Source organism: Oreochromis aureus, linkage group 11 (assembly GCF_013358895.1).
Source record: "Oreochromis aureus strain Israel breed Guangdong linkage group 11, ZZ_aureus, whole genome shotgun sequence".
Lineage (NCBI taxonomy): Eukaryota > Metazoa > Chordata > Actinopteri > Cichliformes > Cichlidae > Oreochromis > Oreochromis aureus.
The window spans coordinates 5,663,654-5,687,147 of record NC_052952.1 but is presented as its reverse complement, the minus strand read 5'-3'; the positions used below and the strand labels follow the sequence as shown (position 1 = coordinate 5,687,147).

Here is a 23,494-nt window from a genome sequence, read left to right as displayed (position 1 = left end):
ATACATAGCTTAATAATTTCATTTACTTTAAGTTGACTAATTAAAGAACAGTGTGATTAATACATTTTTGGGGGGGCCTAAAATAAAATCTTTTTTTCCCCATAAATGCTGAGTCTTTATTCAGTTGAACACTGTTGGTGTAAGGCGAGGCCTAATCCGTGTGTATAAATCAGTCACATGTGGCTGGCTGGGTTTTCTGTGTCACAACAGTTGAATACGTCACAGAGAAGCAAAACAACTTCTTATTTTTCATTCGTGTTGTCCTACACATCCAGTTCATATGTGTCACTGCTGGATTTTTTTTTTTTCTTCTACTGCTTGAGTCAGAGACATGATGAATTAAAACAAAAGCAGCAGTAACTGTTTGAAGTCTGAGGAGAAATGTTATTATGACTTCTTCTTTAAAGGTCAAGTTGAGCCACAGGCATGATAAAGTGCACAGAGACAGGGGGAGGAAGGGACAGAGGAGCTAAAGCAGAGAGAAGTGTTGAAATTGCAAATCCATCCTCACAGATGGTGCTAACGCACGGCAGAGGTCTCTGGTGGCTTTGCCATCACAAGATGTGCAAGGTTTGGGCCGTTATTGTCACCAGTCTACTCTAATGAAAGTATTATAATATAAATACTGAGTTCTAATCTATAGGACCTGAGGTGAGCTTTGAAGTGAAAAGGTATCAGTATTAAGTCATGGGAGTAGAATCCCAAACACATTACAGTTCATTTCTCAGTTTTCCTCAGATCACAATATTCTTAGCTGGGCTTGATTATGAAATTGTGTGTAATGTTGTAAAGGTTTGGTTCAGTAATAAAGTTCTCCACCTTAAGGCTTAAACTTAACCTCTGCCACCTGGCTGTTAAGACCCCTCTGAGTATGTGCACCAAGTAGGAGATCTCAGAAATGTAACTCATTTCCATGCAGCTGACAGAGAGGATGACAGATCATGTAGAGAGTGAATTCAGGCTTTGATTAAGAATGTTATTGTAAAAAAATCTGTCTTCAAACACTAAGAAAAGACTGCAGTGCTGAGAAGCACATAAGGTCTTGACCAGGGTCCCCCCGTGCCCTTTGACCTCAGGAGTAATTTGTTTTTCTTTAAACACATTGAGTAAATGTTCAGCATGTTGAAGCAACTACCCAAAGTGTAAATGTTCAAATTTTCAGTGTTTCAGTCTGGTCGCTACTCCTCTGGGGGATCGCTGACCCCGAATCTCACTCTACTGCTTGCCCCCGCCCCATCTGTCTTGATAGTCCCATGACATGCTTTGTCTTTCTCATGTTTTCTCCCCTTCCTTTCCAACTGTTGCTAGTTTGATGTTGTGCTGGCAGCAGGGGTGACACAGAGTTTCGGTGCTGTGGAAAGTCAGCTCCACTGCCTCGGGAAGGGGAGAAGGCTTTAGATCTCCCTCTGTATTTATGATTCTGCTCCTTTTGGTATTATGACCAAAATCTCATGAGAAGAATCATACTGTTTGACAAATGTGTTTCCTTGTCATGCAGCTTTGAGCAACTTCAGATAAGAAGTGGACAGATGGTCTGTGAATAACCTCACTGTAGCACAGGTGTGATGGGCATTTAGCCAGACCACTTGGTTTTTGTACTGAATGTTTGTGGATTTAGGTGGAGGCAGCTCGTAGTAAATGCTACATCACTGCATGATGCATTAATTAAAACCGAGTCAGCTTATTGCAGTGTGTATTTTGTGTAACGGTGAAAGCAAAACAGCACTGTTCGGGCTGCCTCTTTACATATTTTTAGCCCCGCTACCATGTCGAGGCGCGCAGTTTAAGGAATTATGGGGAAAATGGTTGGGGGGAAATTGTCACCACTCTAAAGTTGTTTGACTGTCAAAAGAAAGGAAAGCATCTGTTTATTACTGTTATCCTGACCCTGTGTGTTTATACCGAGCCACACACATGGATGTGCTCCACACTGAAGTGATGGATATGCAGCTCAAATGGTTGGGGGCCAAAATATGTGCCTCTTATTTAGATGTGTGGAGAAAAGAGTCTTCCACATTCAACCGCACAAGTACACACACACAAACAATCTGGTCACTACACACACTGCTGTAATAATCTTCCACATCAGCTGTTTTCCACCAGCCAGTTTATTGTGTGCGACCTTCCATTTGTGCTTCCAGCAGCAGCAGGCCTGTTCGGCAACAGTAAACAGGAACTTTGTTGTTCTTTTCCCCCCCTACCAGAATTTCCCAAACAGAGTCCTGTTGTTTACTTGCCTTTTGATCGGGGTAAATAAAGGGCAAGAAGACTAACCTCTGATGTCTGCTAACTTCTGTCTCTGTTTTTGTGTGTATGTTCTGCTCTGTGCTGTCCTCCAGCTGCTGCACATCTGCATCGAAGGATGGGGGAACTGGCGCTGGTCAGAGGCCTTCAGCGTGGACAACGTAGGGACTCTGCTTAGGACCATTCAGTACAAAGGACGCACCGCCTCACTCATCATCAAGGTCATACAGCTCAATGGTGTCCAGAAACAGGTACTGTCACTTTTTAGTAATTACTCCTTTACTGACTTGTTTGTTTGTATAGATTCTTTTTCTTTTTTTAGTTCTTAAATAAAAGAAATATTACTCCTTGGTCATGTAGTTGTTATGGCGGGTATTTTCTAATGAAGGTCAAAGGCTTCCAGAAAGTGAAACATCTCACTTTTCTTGTAGTTGGATCGGAGTTAATGTGAATAGATTTTAGCAGATCTTTATAATTAACTGAAACGATTAAAGGAAAGATGGTGAACAGCATTACCAACCCCCAGATTTAATTTGTAGAAGATTCCAGGCGCAAGACTCTTTATAATTGACAAGCAGTGATTTATGGCCCAGATACACCGCAGTAACAAAACAGGACCAGAGTTTTCAACATAATCAAGAATATAGGGATCCTGCAGATTATCTTGCTGCTAACCTGTTAAACATTTACACTGAAAGCAGGAACATGTTTGCTGCATTACGCCTGTTGATTTCTTCTATGTGACACAAAAGTCTGGCTTTTTTCCCAGCACTCATTTCAGGATGAGTGCTTTTTAATCTCCTTTTTTTCCCCCTGCTTTTGTATGTTATGATTTAGTAGTTGCTTAGCTAACAACAGACTGTCTTTGTCAGTTTTTGTAATCTGTTTTATACCAATAAAACAAAAGCTTATGAACTTCAAGCCATCCAAAAACACAATGTGTCCCATCAATCCACAGAGAAGATCACAGCAAATCATAAACCAGCATAAACCAAATACATACACCAACTGTCTTTTTTTTTTTCGCTCTAAGAAAAGGAATGAATCATGCTGGAATTTTTCCACAAATAAAAAGCAGAGTCTTCATATTCCTGAAAATGCAGAGATGCCATCAGATTGTAGCTGTGACACTTTGTTATGTAAACAGTGTCAAGTGTCACACACATCTCCCACTCATCCTCCAGACAAAACAGACTCGGCTTCTCACATTCCTTCTACCATCTGTCCCAAACTTTGATTACATCTTGTTTCCATTGGATGCAGTGATAGAGTATGAACATTGGTCATATCCAATTCACAACAAAAACCCCATAACGGGACGGCAGCTGCCACTACAGAGAAACGCATGAGTATACATCAGTCTGGGTTTTCTTTTGGGAGGGTGGGGTTCGTCCTCAGCGCCACACCATGTCCTCTCCTTTACCCTCTTTCTTGCTTCTCTATGGTCTTTCATTGTCACCTCTTGCACATGGATGAGTGAGTGGGAGAACACTTGTAAAGGCACGTGCATTAGGCCTGCTACTGATAATTGCTGTCAGGATCACTTAATCCATTGATTATTTTTTGATCAGTGGTTCATCTTTAACATGGAAACAGTGAGTAAAGCTTCATGTTGTTTCCATTACAGTGTGTTCAAAAAGAGGGGTGAAACAAAAATTACAACTTTTTTTTTCTCTATGAAACCAGCTTTCTCTCATTTTTGGTGTGTGCATGTGTGTGTTTCAGCTAGGTGTTGATATGATAGTCTGTCTATACAGTTAGATGGAAAAGAGAGTTTTTCACAGGACTTACGAGGGTAAGTAGCAGCCATGTGCTGTTAATGAAATGGTTTTGTTTAACTGATCATTGGCAGCTCCAAAGCATTCATTGCTGCAATCCTCCCAGAAGCAGGCATCCCAGCAAATTCACCCAGTGCAGTGCTTGAGGAACTACAGAAAAGCTCAAAAGCTGTATCTCAAACTCTACAGACATCGATTAGCATGTTAAAGGTTAAAGTTTGTGACAGCACAATTAGAAAAAGACTGAATAAGTTTGGTTTGTTTGTTAGGGTTGCTTGGAGAAAGCCTCTTCTCTTCTCCTCTTCTCTCTGAAAAAGAACATGGTAGCAAAGCTTATGTTTCAGTTGCATCTGAATAAACTGCAGCACTTCTGGAGTCGTGTCCTTTAGACTGAGAACACCAATGTTGAGATGTTTGGTCCCAATGCACAGGACCACATTTGGTTGTGTTTGGTTTACCATCTCTCAAGCACAGTGGTGGACGGGTGATGATTTGTCCAGGAGTCCAGATCTTGTACGCACATGCTTGTACTATAAGTTTTTTTTAAAAAACAAAATAAGATGTTCCACACACAGAGTACTCTGTGTGTGTGTGTGTGTGTATACACACATATGTGTTTACATTGTTTCACACATAAGTCATTTCCGTTCATATGAGTACAGATTGACTGTATTTCTGGTAACTGATGTAAGGGAGTGTGTCTGTGTGTCACCTTTGAGATGTGGAATAAAATGCAAATTAAAATCTGAATGCAATGGTTTACACATCATTTAAAGTAAAAATACTGCAAGAAAGAGAAAGTTTTTTAAACACACCTTTAACTTCTCTGTTTTGACGTTATCATTACATTCTTTTTTTATTCCCGTTTAGTACAACATCCCAAAACTTGTAAAAATGGGGGATGTATATGAATTGTTAATGATCTTAAACTGTAAGGCAAGTTACCCTTTATAAAGCAGCTGGGAATCGGAAATTATTCAGATAGAAGTCAAAGCTGATCTTAGTTGGAAGGCGTCTTTTTGAAAACCATGACTTTCCACATCCCCGGCGACATGTTGTAAAACTCATAATTATAGAAGTTTATTATAAGGCACTAAACATCTGTATTTCTAATTTGGGCAATTCTGTCATGCAACCCTCTCCCCAGGTAATAATCTGTGGGCGGCAGGTGATGTGCAGCTACCTGACTCAGGACATTGAGCTGCGAGTGGTGCAGCACTACGTGGGACCCGATAGCCAGACGGTAGTCAGGGAATACTGCGACTGCCTGGAAGCAGGAGCCAAGCTGCCATCCTATGTGCTGGAGGATGCAGAGATGACAGAGCTGTGTGTAAGGGCTCGAGGAGACGATGACTGGTCCCAGGATGTTCAGCTGGAACGGAGGGATAAGAGCAGCAGCAGCTTTGTTGTACAGGTAACACAAGTAGAACTTTAAGTCAGCCTTCCACATATCCAGTAAAGCTTCCCAGTTAGTTTCCCAAAGTCTTGTCTGTACATGTCTTTACAATCAAAAGCTACATCAGTTACAATTTGTTGCGTGTGCATACTAGCAGATTAAAATGCACACGTGTGCTCCACTGTGCCTGGAATTGTCCAAATGCAAGCTGTTGAATGTGCTAGCCATGCACACGGAGTTACTCTCACACATTGCTCATACCACTACTTCTGACTGGCTCTCCATCCACACAACATGTTTGGAGCCAGTGACTGGACCACCAACTGTGACCGGATCCTCTTCTCCTGGGTGGCCACAGTGGCAGCGCTTCCATGCTGCTACTCACTGTTAGAGAACAGATTGAGATCTTCCCCTCAGATAGGCTTACAAAGACCCTGCAACCCATAACCCAGCCATGTTGAGAGGTAGAAAATACTGTTTATGCTCTCTCATAACAACGTTAACCATAGACAGGAAACACTAGCTGATATGTGGGCACAGGGAAAGGCTTTGAAGGCACTTTCACACCACTGGATAAGCGCCAGCTCCATCCCTGCTGTTCTTGTGCTTGCTCTTTATTTTTCTTGTACTTTTTTCCCTGCTGTTCTTGTATTTGTTCTTTATTTTTGTTGTACTGTCTTTCTTTGTCTGCCTCTCTCTTTTTTATTTATAAGCCTCACGCTGTTAACAGCTAGCCATCTACCACTCCAGCTCCTGTGTATGTGTGTGTGTTTTGGAAAAGGGGGTCTGAACATCTCTGATTGCACTCCAGCATGCACTGTTATCTCTTTTCGTAGGATCAGCGATTCATTGCACATCTGGAGGGCTGGCTCCAAATGAGAGAGCTGCCTGAACTAGTAGCTGGGTCCTTAGATCTCTCTATCTGTGCCTGTCTCCTGCTATTTCACTCGCTTGTTTCCTCCCTGCCTTTTACCCTCTCACCCACACACTGGCTCACTCATCTATCTTCTAGTTAACTCCTTTCTTTACTTCATTGTCTGGCATCAAGCCTGTCCACCTGTCCTGCATCCCTCCATTTTCAGTGTTTGTCTTCATTTTTTTTAAAATCTGCCTGATGATTCTCTGTATCAGTAATCCATCTGAGGTATCTCCTTTGTCATATCTCATCTTCCTCATCCTTAAATCTTATTTTCAACATTTTTTTAAACGTGTGAGCTTTAGAGAAAGCACAGAAGGTCATCGCGACTTTATCCCAGTGGTGAGCATTTTTTAGTTGATCAGCACTGCAGAACATCTGTTTGCCAAAGTTTTACTCCCCGATCCAAATAAGTCTATTTTGCAAGGGTCTGTATATTAAAGCTGAATGTTCACCCTGTCTCTTTGCTCTGCTCTGCTGACCCTACCAGTAAATGAAGTCCCCAGGCTGTCATAAACTAAACCGCTTGTAATGTGACTTGGCATCCCAAGACTTTAATGAGGAGTGAAGAGTAAATGGGACAAACACCAGTGACACATTAAGAGTGCTTAGTGTTTGGTGGGCACATTCTCAGCCTTTAAATCTTGCAAAGATTTAACTGACTGTAATGGGCCATTATCTGGCACTAACAGTTGTCAGTCCTCACAGCCATAGTATTGTGTTGCAGGGCTTTGGGGAGACTTAACATTTAACTACTAAAAGAAGCCAAGAAACAAAGATTTTTAGGACAAAACATTATTGATGGAGGCAGTAAATATCATGCCAGGGGGTAAGAAGGAGCAAAAGCATTTAAGTTTATCCAGTTTGTTCATATTTTACATCTTAACCACACACAAAGTGTCCTTGGTTGTTAGTGTCCTTGATCTCTCAGTCTATTGTCTGTAATCTTTACAATAACTGGAATAGATTGCAAGTGTTAAAAATACTACATTCACTCTAGTACAGTATAACTGTATAACTGTATAACTGGGAACTGAATAGATCAGTTGCTGGACTTCTGGGAAAGAAATGTTACCCATTCTTGTCCTGGATTTTCTTGGTCGTATTTTTCATTTCGTGGTGCATCAAATGTTGTCAACTGGTGAAAGATCTGGAGCACCGGCAGGGAGCCGGTCTTTTTTACTATGAAACCACGTTGTTGTAGTAGATGCATATGCAGTTTAGCATTGTCTTGCTGAAATACGCAAGGCCTTCCCTGAAATAGAGGTTATATGGATGGAAGCATATGTTGCTCTAAAACCTTCTAGCATTCATGGTGCACTTCCAGATGTGCAAGGTACCAATTCTATAGGTAACAATGCACTCATATACCATCAGATTCATCCAACCACAGAACAGTTTTGCCTCAGTCCATTTTAAATGTGCTTCGGCCAAAAGAAGACGCCGGCATTACTGGATCATGTTCACATATGGCTTCTTCTGTGCGTGATAGAGTTTTCACCTGTGTTTGTGGATGGCACGGTGAACTGTGTTCACAGAAAATGAATCTGGAAGTGTTCCTGAGCTCCCGCAGTGATTTCCATGACAGAATCATTCCTGTTTTTATTGCTGTGCGTCCTGAGGGCCTGACCAACGCAAGCATCTATTATTGATTCTCGACCTTTGCCTTGCTCCCTGAGATTTCTCATGATTCTCTAATTCTTTTGATGATACTGTATTATGTACTTTAGACAATGAAATATTCATGATCTTCATAATTTTACATTGAGCAACATTATTCTGAAATTGTTACACAATTTATCGATGCATTTTTTTTGCAGATTGGATAACGAGAGCCCATCTTTTGTTCTGAGAAATGCTGCATTTTTGTATCCACTCACATTACGGCCCTGTTGCCAGTTAACCTAATTAGTGCAAAATGTTCCTGCAGCTGTTTCTTTTTAGTACCAATTAGTTTTCCGGTCTTTTGTTGCCCTCTCCTAACTTTTTTGGGACGTGTTGTAGCCATTAAATTCCAAAAGAGCCAATATTTTTCTTAAAATGGTGCATTTTCTCAGTTTAAGCATTTAATGTTTTCAGTGTTCTATTGTGAATAAAATATGAGATTATGAGATTTCTTAATTATTGCTTTATATTTTATTTGCGTTTTACACAGTGTTGCAACTTTACCCATCAGTCATCAAAGGCTCATGGGGTAGTGTCATTATCCCATTGGGTGGGCAAGCAGCCAGGCAGGTGGCATGAACACCCAACACATAGCTCAAGAATGAGGCGACATAGGATTTTCAAATTCATACCATAGGAGCATTTGTTAAAACTCTCAATCTAGTTCAAATATGACCAAATATCAAAGTCAAGGTTAGAGGTCAAGTTTGTTGAAAATCCTTCAGACTTCTTTGGTATTGATATCTTCTAACATATAGTTTGTTTCCTTTCAGGTGCCTTGTTCCAGTGGCTCATTGCTTTATGTTCTGTGCACTCTCATCACAATCGAACCCAACTCTCACATGCAGCAAAGAGTGGTGAGCACCTGTTACATTATTTACTTTTACAGAATATTTTAAACCTTTTTGTTTTGATCCAAGTAATTATCCAGCACTTAAGATTAAGAATGTTCAATTTTTGGTGTAATCATTGTTTTTTCCTGATTTAGTTCTGCTCTCATCAGTTTGTCTTTTCATTGATTGTTCATGTTCCAGGTGGTTTTCAGTCCACTGTTTGTCATGAGGAGCCACCTGCCGGACTCTCTAATCGTTCATATAGAGAAGAGGAGCCTCGGACTGCGAGAAAGCCAGCTAATACGTGGACAGGGCCACCAGGAGCCCCTGCTAAACACGGAAGCTGATCTCACCCATCATCTCACTTTCCAAGCCAGGTAAAAAAACCAAATTATATGCATTGATCCAAAAAAGGACCTTGTAGTTCAAGTAATGTCTAATACCTTGTCATGCTTAAAATGTATGAAACACTATATAACACACCTCAGCTTCACAAACCTGTTACATGTTACAATTTCTGCACATCTGACACTTCCACTGGTTTATAGGTGTAGGTTTAGCAACTTTATGTGTCTAAAAATACTGAATGGCAGGGTTTTTCAGTGTATTTTTCTTTCTGATGAAAGTGGCAGGATTTGTCAAGCTCAAATTGTGAAAGAGTGGTTCACGGATCATGAGAATTAATTTTCACACATGGACTGGGAACACACACAGAACCCACACCTTAACACCACTGAGAATCTTTGGGATATCCTGGAAAAAACATGATGGTCCAGCTCAAGCATCAACATAATAAGATCTTCACAAAACATTTATGCAAGTCTGGACAGAAATAAATGTTGAGATATTGTATAATCTTCTCAAAATTATGGCACATCAAATGTGTGCGGTCACTGAGGCTAATATTAAAGGTTTTCAAAATTTTCAGCTGGCTCAAAAAGTTCCTCTCTAGTTTTTTTTATGCCTTCACTTTGCAGTGTCACTCAGTTATGATCCTCTCACACCGCATTCTGGTTTCTGTGATCCAGTATGAAGACATGATCCAAGAAAATACATGTGCATTTCAAACTAAGAGGAAGCCACCTCGGCAGCAGCTGACACATAGCTTCAATTCTGACATTTTAGGTGGGACCATCATTACACCTCATTTAGATACAGCCCCAGCAAAGCAGGGTTTTTTTCCAGTAGTGTGTGTGTGTAGAAATAATATGTGTGTATGTCTACGTTTGCATGAGGTGAAAAATGTATGCGCACTAGCCCTGTGTCTGTGTGTGGTCCGTGCCTGTCATTGTCTTGGTTAGAAATGTGCCAGTGTAAGTGTGATAGATGCCACTTCATCATGGGCAGAACCTGTCACATACATCACTGCTACGCCTATTACTCGTCCCAGTTTGTCTTTATGTGTTTGCACATATTTCCCATAGCCTCTGTGTAAGAAACCAGTAACTGTACAATTTATTATTGTAGCCAAGTCCATCAAAGAAATGCTAAGAAATTCATCTGTATTTTATCTGTTTTATCTAGCATCACCACTACACCTCATTTCATGTCATATATATGTACATGGCATGTGTTTTGGCGCATGGTGTCGTTCAGTAACAGAAGTGTTTATGTTTCAGTGTGTGTGGCCCCAAGGGAAATAGCTACCACATGCATATATTGTTTTGTTGTCGCTTCTACTATATTTGTTATCTTTCCAAATGTAATTTAAGTTGTTTTATGCAAATACATAAGGGGGGTGCTGGGTGGGGTGGTGGGGGGTCAACCTTTTGGTAGCAAGTGGTGGTGATCTGAATAAACAGAGTAAACGTTGAGTGTAATTGACTCTCCCTGAGAGATTTTTTTTTTTTTTTTTTGTTTTGCTGTAACTGTTGTGTTTAGATATCTGGTCACAAAGTTTGTTTTGATTTCAGCTGCCATAAAGGAACCGCAGTGGCTGTACAGTGACTGGGAATGTATTTGGCCCCTGCTGTTGAAGATAAATCCTTTTCAGTCGTACAAAAAGCAAGCTCAGAAAGAACTAAGTGTCTTGTCTTTCTAGATGGCAACCACAATGCTCCTCGTGTTTACGATCCGTCCCCTGCCTAAACCGTTTCAAACCGCACAAACTTGCATACTCTCCTCTCCTGTCCCCCGCAGCTCAATCCATCCCTCATCCCTCTCCATTCTCATAAGCACACACTACAAGCCACAATTGTAAACATACACACATTTCGTACAGATGCACACAAGGCCCCCCTTCCCCCCGACCCCAAACCCCTAGGACAGATCCAGTCTGTTCGCTGGTCAACAGCTCATCTTTCCTTCCTGTAATTACGCATAGTTGTGGGCTTTAATGGACGAGGTAGAGAACAGCGCTGTGGTCTCCGCACAAGAGACACAGACAAGTCTTAACCAGAACTCTTATGTCCTGCTCTCCTCGTTCTGGCCACCACATTAGAAGATCAAGAGTTACAATCAGAAGCCTCTTCCAGTTTTCCCCCTCAGGAACTGCTCTGGATGAGAAGCTTCCCGTCAACACCTTGGCCCTCTCGTCTGTCTTGCCCCAGATCCATAAGCAATAGCCCCTGTGTTCCCTTTATAGCACAATGGGCTCTATTAATAAACTACTGCTCTGGGGTAAGGGCTGCTTTGCTTTAGCCAAGTGGAACTGGATGCTGCCCAGATAAAGAGAAGAAGTTATTAAACTGTTGGATTTTTTTTCTCTTGTTGTTGCAAAGACATAATTGACCAGTGTCTGGGACCTAGGTATTCAGTGGGATTATTTACTGCCATTTAGCTTTTTTCTCTGATCCTTATGAGTTAGTGTTTGTAAGACAAGACTGCATGTCATGAGGAGGAGTCCATAACAAAAGGCAGATTGAACCCGCTTCAAGGTTTCAGGGCAAAAGTGGAGTGTAGCTAGGGGTCACTTTAATTGCATCGAAAAGAACAATGGGAATAGTCAGATGTTGTCAAAGGATGTCTTGTTTTATAGTGAAATAAAGTATATTTGAATTGTTTATGGTGTAAAATAACATACTGCCAAGCCAGATTTGCTGGGGGGAAAAAACAAATGATTGTGTGTCACAGGCAGTGCCTTTATTTATTTACTTTTATCACACTTTCACTGAACTTGATATCTTCTAATCTTTGAGTTAAATCAGCTGTCTCTTGTGTCTTATCAAATCTAGGGTGTCTACTTTCTTGATAAACACGCATCACAGTCAGATGCTGTTTGAGAAAATTGTAATGATTTTATGTTTGTGCTTTCTCTCTTTAGGGAAGATGAAGATGCTTCGCACTGCGCTGTGCCAATCTCCACCAGCCTAATCAAGCAGATACTGAATAAGACTGGAAACGAGGACAACCCAGAAAACATCTTGGCTGATTTCTATGGTCCAAAGATAAGCAATGAGCCTCCATGGCCTTATGTCATCAAAGACACTGACAGGTACTCTTAATAAGACTTTGCATTGTACTGCCTGGCAGATTTGATGTGGGATATATGTTCGCGAGGGCACAAAGTGCTGTGAATATTTCTTTACTGGCAGATGGGTTTTTTTTCATTCTCTACTTAAAAACAGTTTTCTTTCTGTTCATTAAGACACCTCGTGATCTTTTTAATAAGTAGCATCAATAACTCTTTTTCATCCCTGTCATGGCTCTTTTGTGGCTAGCATTAAATTTAAAGTTTCATAATACGCAGCCCACCAGTGTGTTATTTTTCTAATGCTTAGCTTCTTACAGCATTCCTCCTCAAAGCAGAGAGTTGCGCAAGCGAGCCTTTATTGAAAGAAGCTTCTTTTTATTGCTCACTCTTTGTTCTCATAATAAAACGGTTAACTGCAAAGACAATGCAGAACCATGCATCAGACATTAGCAGCAATACCACTGCTGTCCCCACAGACCGGAGATTAAGGCTGTCATCCTGTCGCAGTCCCACTTTCTCACACAAGTGAGAGGGACTTGCATTTGGTTATGGCTTGGCCCATCTCTGCAGAGCATGCATTGTATATACACTTGTATGTGTATGCGTGCACTTGTGTAAATGTGGCCCGTGGATGAGTTTACGTATAGCGTCGGGCAGAACACACATGGGAATCTGTCTACAAATGTCATTCTGGGAATCATCTTGATAGCAGCAGTAGGAGACGCAGCCACATGCTCTCCCACAGGCTCCAAGTTACAAAGAGTCCCAGCGGATCTGCTGGACATGTGGGCCATATGTCTGCTTGTGGTTGCCTTGGTTTCCCTACACTCGATACATATGCAAACACACACACAGATTGTTGCTATGCACATGTGTGTATACACACTTATACCATTGTGTTGCACTTACACCACCATACACATCGCTCACCTTTAAATGTCACACACTGCGTCTGTGTGGAGGGCTGGTATCGGGTGGTGTGGTGTTAAGTTTCTCTTTGAATCGGGCCTCTCTATTTTTCCTGAGAGACAAAGTCCAAGGCCAAAGCTCACTTCCCATCATAGAAAGCGGCAGTTTGTCTAATCTGTGAAGTTGCTGCTCCGAAGGAGCATCGGGAAAAATGTTGAGGGAAAAGGGGGATGTCATTAGGATTAATAGCTCTGATTGCTGTCTTTAAACACACTCAAAACTTGGACAGAAAGTTAAAGCCACAGTTTAATTTGTATATTATTCTTTAATGCTGATAATAGTGATAGAGTTTGCTGTTTGGAAATAGTACTCGGTCTTCCTGGCACAGTCAAGAAACCAGACCAACACCAAGCAAGCTCCTTGGCAGGCAGTGTGTAACTATGGTGCCTTAAAAGGGCAAAGGAAGTTTAAAGTGGTAAATGTTTTTTTTTTATTCTCTTTGTTGGGTTTTTAAAGGCAGTGGGGCACCTCCATAATCATTTTTTTTTTTTTTAAATACCCTCTTTTTGTGGTGTACTCGAGCTGCTATGTGTACGGCAGCAGCCTCTCAAAATTCACACTTTTAAAACCCTAATCTCCAGAATCACTGGGGTTAGACTAAAGCTGCTGAGCACATTATTTTCCATTACAGTTTTCTGATCTCTCTAGTATGATTTATGAGCCCTGCACTTTTTTGTCCCCATCCGCAAGGTCAGTGGTGCATTTAACCACACACACACTACCATAAACACCAGTAAATGGTAAAGAAAAGCTGTTCCCAGTGTTTTTGGTCCCATTTCACTGCAGTCAGTCTTTGGGTTTGTGACAAGTTTGAGATGACAGGTTGGTAGGTTGAGCAGAGTCCAGGCGGCCTTGTGGGAGAGAGAAGACTGGTTTGCCTTTGATGGCTTTGAACTTCAGAGTAAGTCTGAGTTTGTTTGGTTCTCTTCTGGCACTCAGCACTGTTTAGGGCTCACAAGATGATGATTACCATGAAATGAGTGCCGTGTCAGTGAATTAGTGGAAAAATGAGTCTGTCTGTCTGCCTGTTTGTCTGTGTCTCAACATGCCCATGTGTGATCCCAAATGTCTTGTCAACTGTTCTCTGGATCTGTTTGTATTGCATAACTTGTTTGCAGACCACTTCTGTCTGTGTATTTGTTTAGCCTGTGTGACTGCTGTCAGTACATTATTGGTCAGCACAAGGTGTGATCAAAAAGTTCTGAGAACAAGAGCAAAAAAAAATCAAAAGCCTTTCAAGATTTCAATTTGGCGTATCTCACGTTCGAGGTCAGTGACTCATTCACCACTGGACTGTTTTCAGCAAAGCTGCTATTTTTAGATCTCTCAGTGGAACTGAGAGGAATGTCTCTCAGCACTTGAGCAGCTGCAGTGGGTGCTGGATCTCCTTCCGTGTCTCAAAATGGCGATCCTGCAGCTTAACGTTCATCCTAGCTGCCACTCCGAGTCCAGATCATTTTCTCTGAACGTTCTTCCTCAGACACTTCAGTGCGCTACAGCTCTGCATCGATAGTCTCAGCTGCTCATAGGGGGTCATATGATTGTTGGGTTTTTCTCTGTATTTATTATTGTGCTATCTACTGTACAATATAAAGCGCCTTGAGGCGACTTTTGTTGTGATTTGGCGCTATATAAATAAAATTGAATTGAATTGAATTGAAGCTGGGGTCGAATTCATAATACACAACCCGATCAACGCTGGGGAAAAATGACAAGCTTGCTCTCTGTATCGCTCTTCACCTCACACGTTAACCCTCCACACAAATGTTGGACCTGTTTGTTTGTTCTCTGCTCAAGTTTGAGATCTGTGGTGACATCACAGTCAGCACACACAATCAGTGTGTTACTGATTATAAGCACAGTTGAAGTGGTTAGAATGAGACAACCAGGAAACCGTCTAAAAATAGCAGGAGCCCTGGAAGCTGCCCAGTATATGTCAGATTTGCCAAATTTAAACCATGTAAGGTTTCCATTTTTATGGAGTGTGTTGATAAAGTTGATCATTAAGACTGAAAGGCTGAGACATTTGATTCTTATATGGTGCAGCAGTGCTTACCATATAAAATACTTTAGTGTAAAATGATGCAAATTCGACTCAAGTGATCATTCTCCTCAAATCAACTTCTCCATACTGGGATTCTGCTGGAGTGATTGATCCAAGAAGTGTTCTCGCCCAACAGGTCAGTGCTCGAGCCTCTTGCACAATGGGACAGTCCTATGCAGGTGAAGCTCTCCTGCTGGAAACCTGGTCTAAACACGCTTCTGGTGGAGCTGCTCCCCTGGGCCTTACTGGCCAATGATTCCCAATGGGATCTCTGGCTTTTTGAGGGAGAGACCATCGTACTGCAGATACCAGCCGGCAAGGTCATTGTACCGCCCAACTTCAAGGTAGAGTGCCATAAGATCTTTGTATGTATATGGAAGTTGTTTAAAAAGTCAAAGCTGCAAAAGATTAAAATGGTACAAGTCCATAAAAATCTCCTTATATTCCACGGACTCTGTATTTAGTTGCATATTTTTCAAGCTGTACCTACCAGTTAATGTTCATATCTTCCAGTCTCCACGCCTTGATTTGTGTGTCCAAAACAAAGTGTCAAACTTTCATTTATTACTTATTTTCTTCAGCAGAAATACATTTCCAGTAAAACTCATTCTTATTTTGAAAGACATTAATAGACTCTATACTACTTGCCAACGTCTTTGTGACATCATGACAATAGTCGTAATAATTCAGCAAATATATATTTTGACATCAAGACATGGGTGTCTTTTTGTGGCATTAAAGCCATTATTACGAAACCAGCTCTTTTCTCACTTCAGTCTCGACTAATAAGCACAAAACCTGAGATCATTCACCAGAGCTGCATTACAACAATATTCCCTGCCTAAGTCTTTAACTGCGGCCAAGCTCTGTCACCGTATACTGCAGGCATGCATTCTCACTGGCTTCTGAGATCAGAAAGAACAGCCTGCAGATGGTTTTCCCCCTTTGGAACGTAACACACACACATACGCACATTTCTCTGTCAGAAACCCAGCGCTAAGCGGGAAGGCAGTGTATCAAAGAACAAGACCTAATATGGTTCAGCACGAGGAAACAAAATAAAAAGTTGTAAATGTGTAATAGCCTGTGAAATAGAAACAAATAAATCGTTGTTTCCATAGCAACCTCCTATTTATCATGGAGCGACACGTCGAGAGAAGACAGTTGCAGCTGCAACTCTCACACCGGATTGGTTTAATAGGAGAAGGCTGGTGTTTTGATCATCAGTATGCTCCAGAGCCAGATGAACAATCAGTGTGGAGCACTGAGGTTACTAGTAATTTATTAATACAGTACTTTGCGAGGACTGTATGAATTGATATACAGGAGCACTAAGTTGAGCTTTCTGGAGAGAAGTCTCAGGTTCAAATATGATAGTAAATTTTGTCTGAGTTGACTTTTGATGCTTCATTCATTCTCTGTCTCTTGTTATCATTCTCTAACCTGAACTCCTGTTCATTGCAATCCAGGAAGCGTTCCAGATTGGTATCTACTGGGCCCAAACTAACACTGTCCACAAGTCTACAGCCCTGAAACTAGTCCATGACCTAACTTCTCCTCGGTGGAAGGAGGGATCAAGCTCAGAGGTGGTCACTCTGGATGAGGAGGGATATGTTGAAGCTGACATCACACTGGGAGCCTTCCCTGGTAAACAGAAGGTGAGGGAAACTTCAAAGCTTTTTTAATATACGGTCACTCACTGGGAAAGTGAAATAGTTTGTTAAAACTGAAGTGAAGTTTAGGCATATTTGTCAAGAAATGTTTTTAATTTGGGGGTTTTGTCCATATATCTTAGGTTTATTTATTTTCTGCCAGTTATTGATTTACATCGTGGTTTTTTCTTTCTTTTTTCTTTTCTTTCTTTCTTTTTTTACAAAGCCATAATGTGGTTTAAATCAAAAAGTTCTGATGAATTATTAGGGAGGCAAGTGGAAAAGAATACATAATTCTTGAAGAAATAATTGTAATATATTTTCCAAATCAACAGAGCTTCTACCAGCATGAGAACTCACCGGCTAATTCAATAGCTACACATGTTTAACTGCTCTTTGAAACAAATGTCTAATCAGCCAATCACATGGCAGAAACTCGCTGTGCTTAGGCATGTAGACACGGTCAAGTGGATCTGCTGAAGTTGAAACCAAGCATCAGAGTCTAGAAGAAAGGTCATTTAAGTGACTTAGAACTGATGCCAAGTGATCTGGTTTTTTCAGAAACTGCTGATGCACTTGGATATCCTCAAACAGCCACCAGTGGGTTTACAGAGAATTATGTGAAAAAGAAAAAGCAGCCAGTGTTTAGCAATATTCTGGGAAAAAATAACAAAGTGGGAGGCAATGGTGAAATTAGAAAGGCATAAAACGTGCAACTCTGAACACACCTCCTTGACACTGGAAGCAGGTAGACGACATCAACAGAAAACCACACGCAGTGCCGCTCCATCCTGAGAACTGTAAAATAAGGCTACGTTTAAACACATTTCCCTGTCTGATGACTCTCAGCTCTGCACAGGGACAGAATATGGAGCGTTGACAGCATGGATCCATCCTGCCATCTATTCACCATTTGTCATCCTCGTGACCACATGATTTACAGATCTCACAAGAAACAACGTTGTTACTTTCTTTAATCATTTATCGCTGACAGCTTATTGCCTGTTCTTTCCTCCGTAGCTGTGTCAGTTCTGTGTGTCATCTGTGGTGAGACATGGCATCCAGATCTTGCAGATAGAGGACAGGACGATTCTTGTCAACAACACTCCTTACACTATACACTACAGGCCCCTGCTGAGTGACCACGCACTGGCAGCTGATGACCAGGTAATTTGAATGCATGCTTTTTCCTGTCACAGGGAGGGAAAGAAGGTTTCTCTGAATTACGTTTATCTTCTTTGACTTAATGAGCTGAAAATTTTGGCAAATGTTTAAAATGTGAAACACAGAAATGCAGATTCTGTATATTTTTAGTATGTTTCAGACTAGACAAGGACAATACATCATACATCACAACACCTGGCCACATCCTCAACTGTTAGCTCTAACTCTAAAACGGTGTAAATGTTTCATTGAGTTTCATTTCACAATGCTACTTTCTAGCCTTGTGGCATTTGTGTGTGCTTATGGCCCTGTGTCATGTCTCTCCTGTCTGCCTGCTCAAGTTCCTGAAGCTTCACACATACATTTTATTCCCTATGCACATTGCAAACGCAGTGTGTCTACCCCAGCACACATACACCTCCCTGGGATGTTGCAAGCCGTTTTCCATCAGATCATGTCCCAAACCTTCCCCCACCCCCCTCTCTCCCTCCGCTGTTCTCACCATGTGGCAATGGCACTTCATAGGGACATTAGACAAACACCCAGAATTGGATGCAGGTTTCCTTCCTGCTTTCATCTGCTGCTTGTCCCTAAAGAGGGCAACAATGTTGTGATGTCATTTAACAAGCTTTCAGATCCCCTTATGGAAGGATGGCAAAGTTTGCCAGTTGCCACTAATTGACTGAAAAACCTTTTAAAAAAAGAGCTTAAGAAACTAAAGAGCGGGCGATGGGCTTAACAATAACACAGACCGCAAACAAGGCTAGGAATGCCTTTCTAGTTTGTCTATTCATCATGCTTAGGGCCTAATCCCTGTAGTCCTATACTACACACTGCTCACTGGCTGTTAAACCAGCGCAGCAGGGCTTCTCTGCTACCAATTTAGCTCTAAGCTCAGTGGGAGAAAGAATAGAGTAGAATAACAATGTGGTTTTACCATGTATCTTTTGTTGTAATCACTTGCATCTTCTTTGCTCTCTGGCTTTCTTTTCTTCTTGGCCTTCGTGTCCCGTCTCATATCCTGTTTTCTGATGAGATGTTTGACCATTTCTCCTCCTTTATTCTCATTTGCTCATGTCACCTTGCCCTCTCTTTTTGTCTCTTTCGTTTTCTATCTTTTTTTCCTTCTTCATCTGTCATTTATTTATATTCTTACCATGATTTATTTTCCTTTCTCTTTTCAAGCGTATTTTTCTCTCCTCTCAGCTGCCTTTTTATAATATTTATATTATGTACTCTTCCCAGATCTGTGAGATACCAGAGACGGCCACGTTCACACTCCTTCCCCCTGAGAATTCATCCCAAGCCAAACCGTGCTCAGTGCCATGCTGGGACCTCCTCCAAACCAACGTCCAGGGAAAGGTGGAGTTCCCTTTGCCACTCAGACACATGCTCTTCAGCTTGTTTCCGAGGCCTGACGCCGGTGTTGGATCTGCAGCATGGAGCCTTCCCGCTCCCATCCGGCAAGACTTCCCCAGGCAGAGTTTATCTGTTCCCAGGGAACCAGACTCAGGGGGTGGCCTGAGCAGCAGGTGGGTGAAGCAGAACATTTGCGGTTTGCTGGCCGTGACAGTCCATTTAGAGCTGGGCACCGAACCCCAGCTGGCACTAGACATGAAGAGAGGAGACACTGTAGCTAGTCACACTTTGTTACACACTGAAGATGAAGCAGGAGGAGAAATGCCCTCAACATTTCCACTGTCAGTTTATCAGCTGCTCTTGTGCAATTCATCCATCTGAATTTCATGTTGTTTTTCTCTTCCTTTAATCTAGTGTAGCCCATTTAGATAGCTGGTTGGATGGCTTTCAGGGATTGAACACACAGTGATATATACACTCGGTGATAAATAGCTCATGAATGGACAATTTCATTTTTTTATGGATACACCCGTATGATTTGGTGATAAAACTGGCCAGCTTTAGTTCATTTTCTTCATTTGTGTATAATTGTATGTGTAGTCAGACACACAGATATAAACACAAATACAAACATGGACACACACACACACAGTGATGATGCATTGCCTGGGTTCACTTAGGGCTCTGCCCCTAGATGCATTTAGAGGTTTGCAAATGGACATAGCAATAATGTGACGTTTGATGTGTTGATGGGTGTGTGACCGCTTATCTGTGTGTGGTTAGAAAGGGCTGGGATGTGAGCTGTCTGGAGACAGTTTATTTATGGGTTTATTCCCCTGTTATGGCCAGAGCTGAGGTGGAGGTACATCATAGATGTGATTTGTCAGTCTGTCCATTTGTCTCTCAGCAAGATTTCCTAAAAAAGGATGACTTCATGAAACTTGTATTCAGTTTTGTGCCGATCCAAACAATTTCTTCAAATTGTCCTTTTACCTTATTCATGTTATTTTTTTGTGCAGAGCAATAGTCTTGACCTATCAGGAGCACCTTGGAGTGACATACATCACCCTTAATGAAGACCCTTGTCCCCGCATGCTAATCCACAACAAGTGTCCTATCCCACTGCTTTTAAAGGAAAATGTCAAAGGTAACCAGGGCACCTTCTGCCTACACAGGAAACCTCTTCTCTGTGTTTTAATAAGCCTTCTGGTTAAACTCACAATTTCTCTCTTGCACTTTTTTTCCCTCTCTTTTGTTTCACAGAAACTCCAAGGACTGAGGTGTACTGTCGTGCTCTGCCTGCTAACTGTTCCCTGCACCATGAACTCTATTACCACTTTTCCAGTTTCCCAGAGTGCAAGCAGAAAGAGATGCTGCCCACATTGCTACTGAAAAGCACCTCGGACCACAGCACCACCGACTGGACAGACCCCATAGATATCAACTGTCCTGGCACTCAGGTAAAAGAGTAGTAATTGAAGAAATGTACCACTTAAGTCATCCCTCGTCCTAGTGATAGACCAATCTGAACTTTTGACCTAAACACACAGAAACACCTTTCCTAACACCACAGATGTCAGAGATAACAAAACCTCAGCAGCAGCTAGATGGAGCCAGAGTTCATTATGTTTTGCTGGTAATGAAGATTAGCCCTGTCACAGTCTTGTGACTGATGATGATGATAAAATACAAGCACCCAGGTTTTCACTTGTTTTTCTTTTAAATTAGCTTCGCATTAAGAAAACAAGTTAACAATTAAGCTTGGTTTGTGTGGCTGATCCATTACAAATGAAAATAAGGTTTTAGAGGTATGTCGGAACCTTCTTCACGCAACATTAGTTTTTCGTTTTGTGCGTGTTCTGGGGTTAAATGGTGATCCAGGGTAAGAATTTTTGGTCTGATCTGGGGTAGTAATGTAGGGCTAGCAAAATGTTAAGGAGCAGTATGTGTAATGTTTACTGTTGTGTCTAGGCAGCTGTGGGTTGGCGGGGGTGGGGTGGTTGAGGCTCTGTATCTCTGGTTACTGTGAAGTCTGAATTTGACCTGTGTGGTAGGGGTGAGAAGTCAAAGGCTAGACTTGTTATGACTGCTTAGCCAAGCGTTCAGCAGTGATCTGCTTCCTTTCTTCACATGACTGTCTGATGACTCTGAACCTGGAGTGGCATAGGTTAAAGTCAGACACATGTAACTTCTGAAACACACACACACACACACTGACCTGAGCTAGAACTGTGTAAAAGTTCTTCTTCAAAGTATCATGTGACGATGAATGTCTAGTCATTAGTTTTCCGCTGTTGTTCAGGTGGTGTTCCTGCCAGGCTTTGGCTGTCTCTACATAGACGTGACCTATGAGAAAGGCACCCTGGTTCTGTCTCTGGCACCAGAGGGCAGCGTGGACACTGTAATCAACCAACACAGCAGGTATGCGTGCACAGGCAGCGGTTTTATTGTTGTCGATTTATGTTCCCTACATAATTGAGCCACGAGAAATTCAAGCATGCATGTTGTTGTTCCTAACCTTAAGCTATCTACCCCTGTGCCTATTACTGTGTTCACTTCCATTTGCTTTATGATTACTGTTAACAGCTATGTTTTCATGCAGTACTCAAAACATGAAGAAACAGGCATCATTTTCACCACAGGAGGGCAATAAAACCTTCTAGTGTTGTCATGAGCGTAGTTAGTTGTACAGTAGAACATAGTATTACAGCTTTATTCCATTACATCAACACATGCAAGCTGCTTTGTCATTTTGGCAAAACAGGATATTAATATAATCACATGTTAGGTAAATGTAAACAAATTACCTCAGACAATGATCTTTGTTAAAGTGCTCTGGTAGATGCAGGATGAATGGGTTTGGTCCCTTATTATCCTTTACAAATAATCACAGCCATCATACACATGCGCCGCTGGAAAGGTTTCCTGACTGTACCGAAGAAATGACAAATCATTTTATGGCTACTTTAACTGTTGCTATATTTTCATTTGTAAATGCCATTTATTTTTAATAGTTTCTGTTCTTCTCACTGTAGCTCTTTTAGGTTAATATTTCTGTTTTGTTTTCAGGTCTTCCACACTGTCTGTTTGCATCCTCCTGAGTGAGGCCAGCATGGTGCTAAGTGATGATATCACCAGTCCCACCAGTTCGGTGGAGCTCCTGAGACTCACATTAACCAAGTTACTCCTAAGCCTGGCTCCTGCGCCTACATCCCTGCCCCCAGAGCTAGCCGTTGACCCCTCTTTGGGTACAGCAGCCATCCCAGCTCTGATGTCTGACTCATCTCTCATCGAGGTGTGGTGCTCCAGTCTGCAATTGGACAACCAGTTGTATAACCGGGCGAGTTTCCACTTCCCTGTGCTGCTGTGCCAAGATCAGAGAGGGGGAGTTGAACCTGGGAGTCTGTGGAGCCGTGATGCCAACCCCACTGAGTCCCTTGAAGCAATGAACGAGTTCAAACACTCCTGTTTTCTGCAGATGAGGCTGACGCTGGCGGGGGACAGATGCACGGTGGAGGAGGTTAGATTACTTCCCATCTCTTGATGTGCATTTTTGTTTGCTAACTGCACTCTCCCTTCCAACACGTTGTCATAACTTAGCTGATGTATGATTTCATTTTTACTGGAGGCAAAAAAAATCGTGCTTAAAAGCATTTCAGCAGCTGTCACAGCGTGTAAGAGATCAGCATCATCTGTGTCCAAATCACTTTACTTTCTCTCAAACAAATGTGAAGAAGCCATTCTCAGAATAGGTTCTTTTTCTTCAGGTCTCCTTCCAGCTCCAGCCTGCCAGAGTCTACCTCGAAGACACTTTTGTTTACTACATCAAGACTTTGTTCCACACCTACATCCCCACCCATGCTTTTGCCTCTGCAGAGACCCGGTGCAGCAAAGAACTTGGAGTAACCTCCACCCTCCCTGAGCAGGTGCGATATTCATGACACAATCGTTTTATTTCTACTTTTAGTTGCTACATTCTGACAGTCTTTATAACTACAATGGAACCTTTAGCGTACTGGCAGGAAGCAGCATCCAACCTCATAACGATATGTGGAATATGTC

The 23,494-nt window shown here is 41.8% G+C and overlaps 1 protein-coding gene across 3 annotated transcripts in view; it reads left to right on the top strand.

The window, feature by feature from the left end:
* LOC116315277 (vacuolar protein sorting-associated protein 13B) overlaps positions 1 to 23,494 on the top strand; it is a 298,439-nt gene that overhangs the window by 267,070 nt on the left and 7,875 nt on the right. For all 3 annotated transcript variants that reach the window (XM_039619055.1, XM_039619054.1, XM_031733531.2), the window contains 14 exons: positions 2,340 to 2,495; positions 5,170 to 5,436; positions 8,773 to 8,856; positions 9,034 to 9,209; positions 12,095 to 12,265; positions 15,394 to 15,601; positions 16,727 to 16,915; positions 17,930 to 18,076; positions 19,319 to 19,605; positions 20,452 to 20,579; positions 20,696 to 20,892; positions 21,735 to 21,853; positions 22,502 to 22,952; positions 23,200 to 23,358. In XM_039619055.1, coding sequence (XP_039474989.1) covers positions 2,340 to 2,495; positions 5,170 to 5,436; positions 8,773 to 8,856; positions 9,034 to 9,209; positions 12,095 to 12,265; positions 15,394 to 15,601; positions 16,727 to 16,915; positions 17,930 to 18,076; positions 19,319 to 19,605; positions 20,452 to 20,579; positions 20,696 to 20,892; positions 21,735 to 21,853; positions 22,502 to 22,952; positions 23,200 to 23,358 — 2,739 coding nt within the window. The remainder of the gene's footprint in view (positions 1 to 2,339; positions 2,496 to 5,169; positions 5,437 to 8,772; positions 8,857 to 9,033; positions 9,210 to 12,094; positions 12,266 to 15,393; positions 15,602 to 16,726; positions 16,916 to 17,929; positions 18,077 to 19,318; positions 19,606 to 20,451; positions 20,580 to 20,695; positions 20,893 to 21,734; positions 21,854 to 22,501; positions 22,953 to 23,199; positions 23,359 to 23,494) is intronic.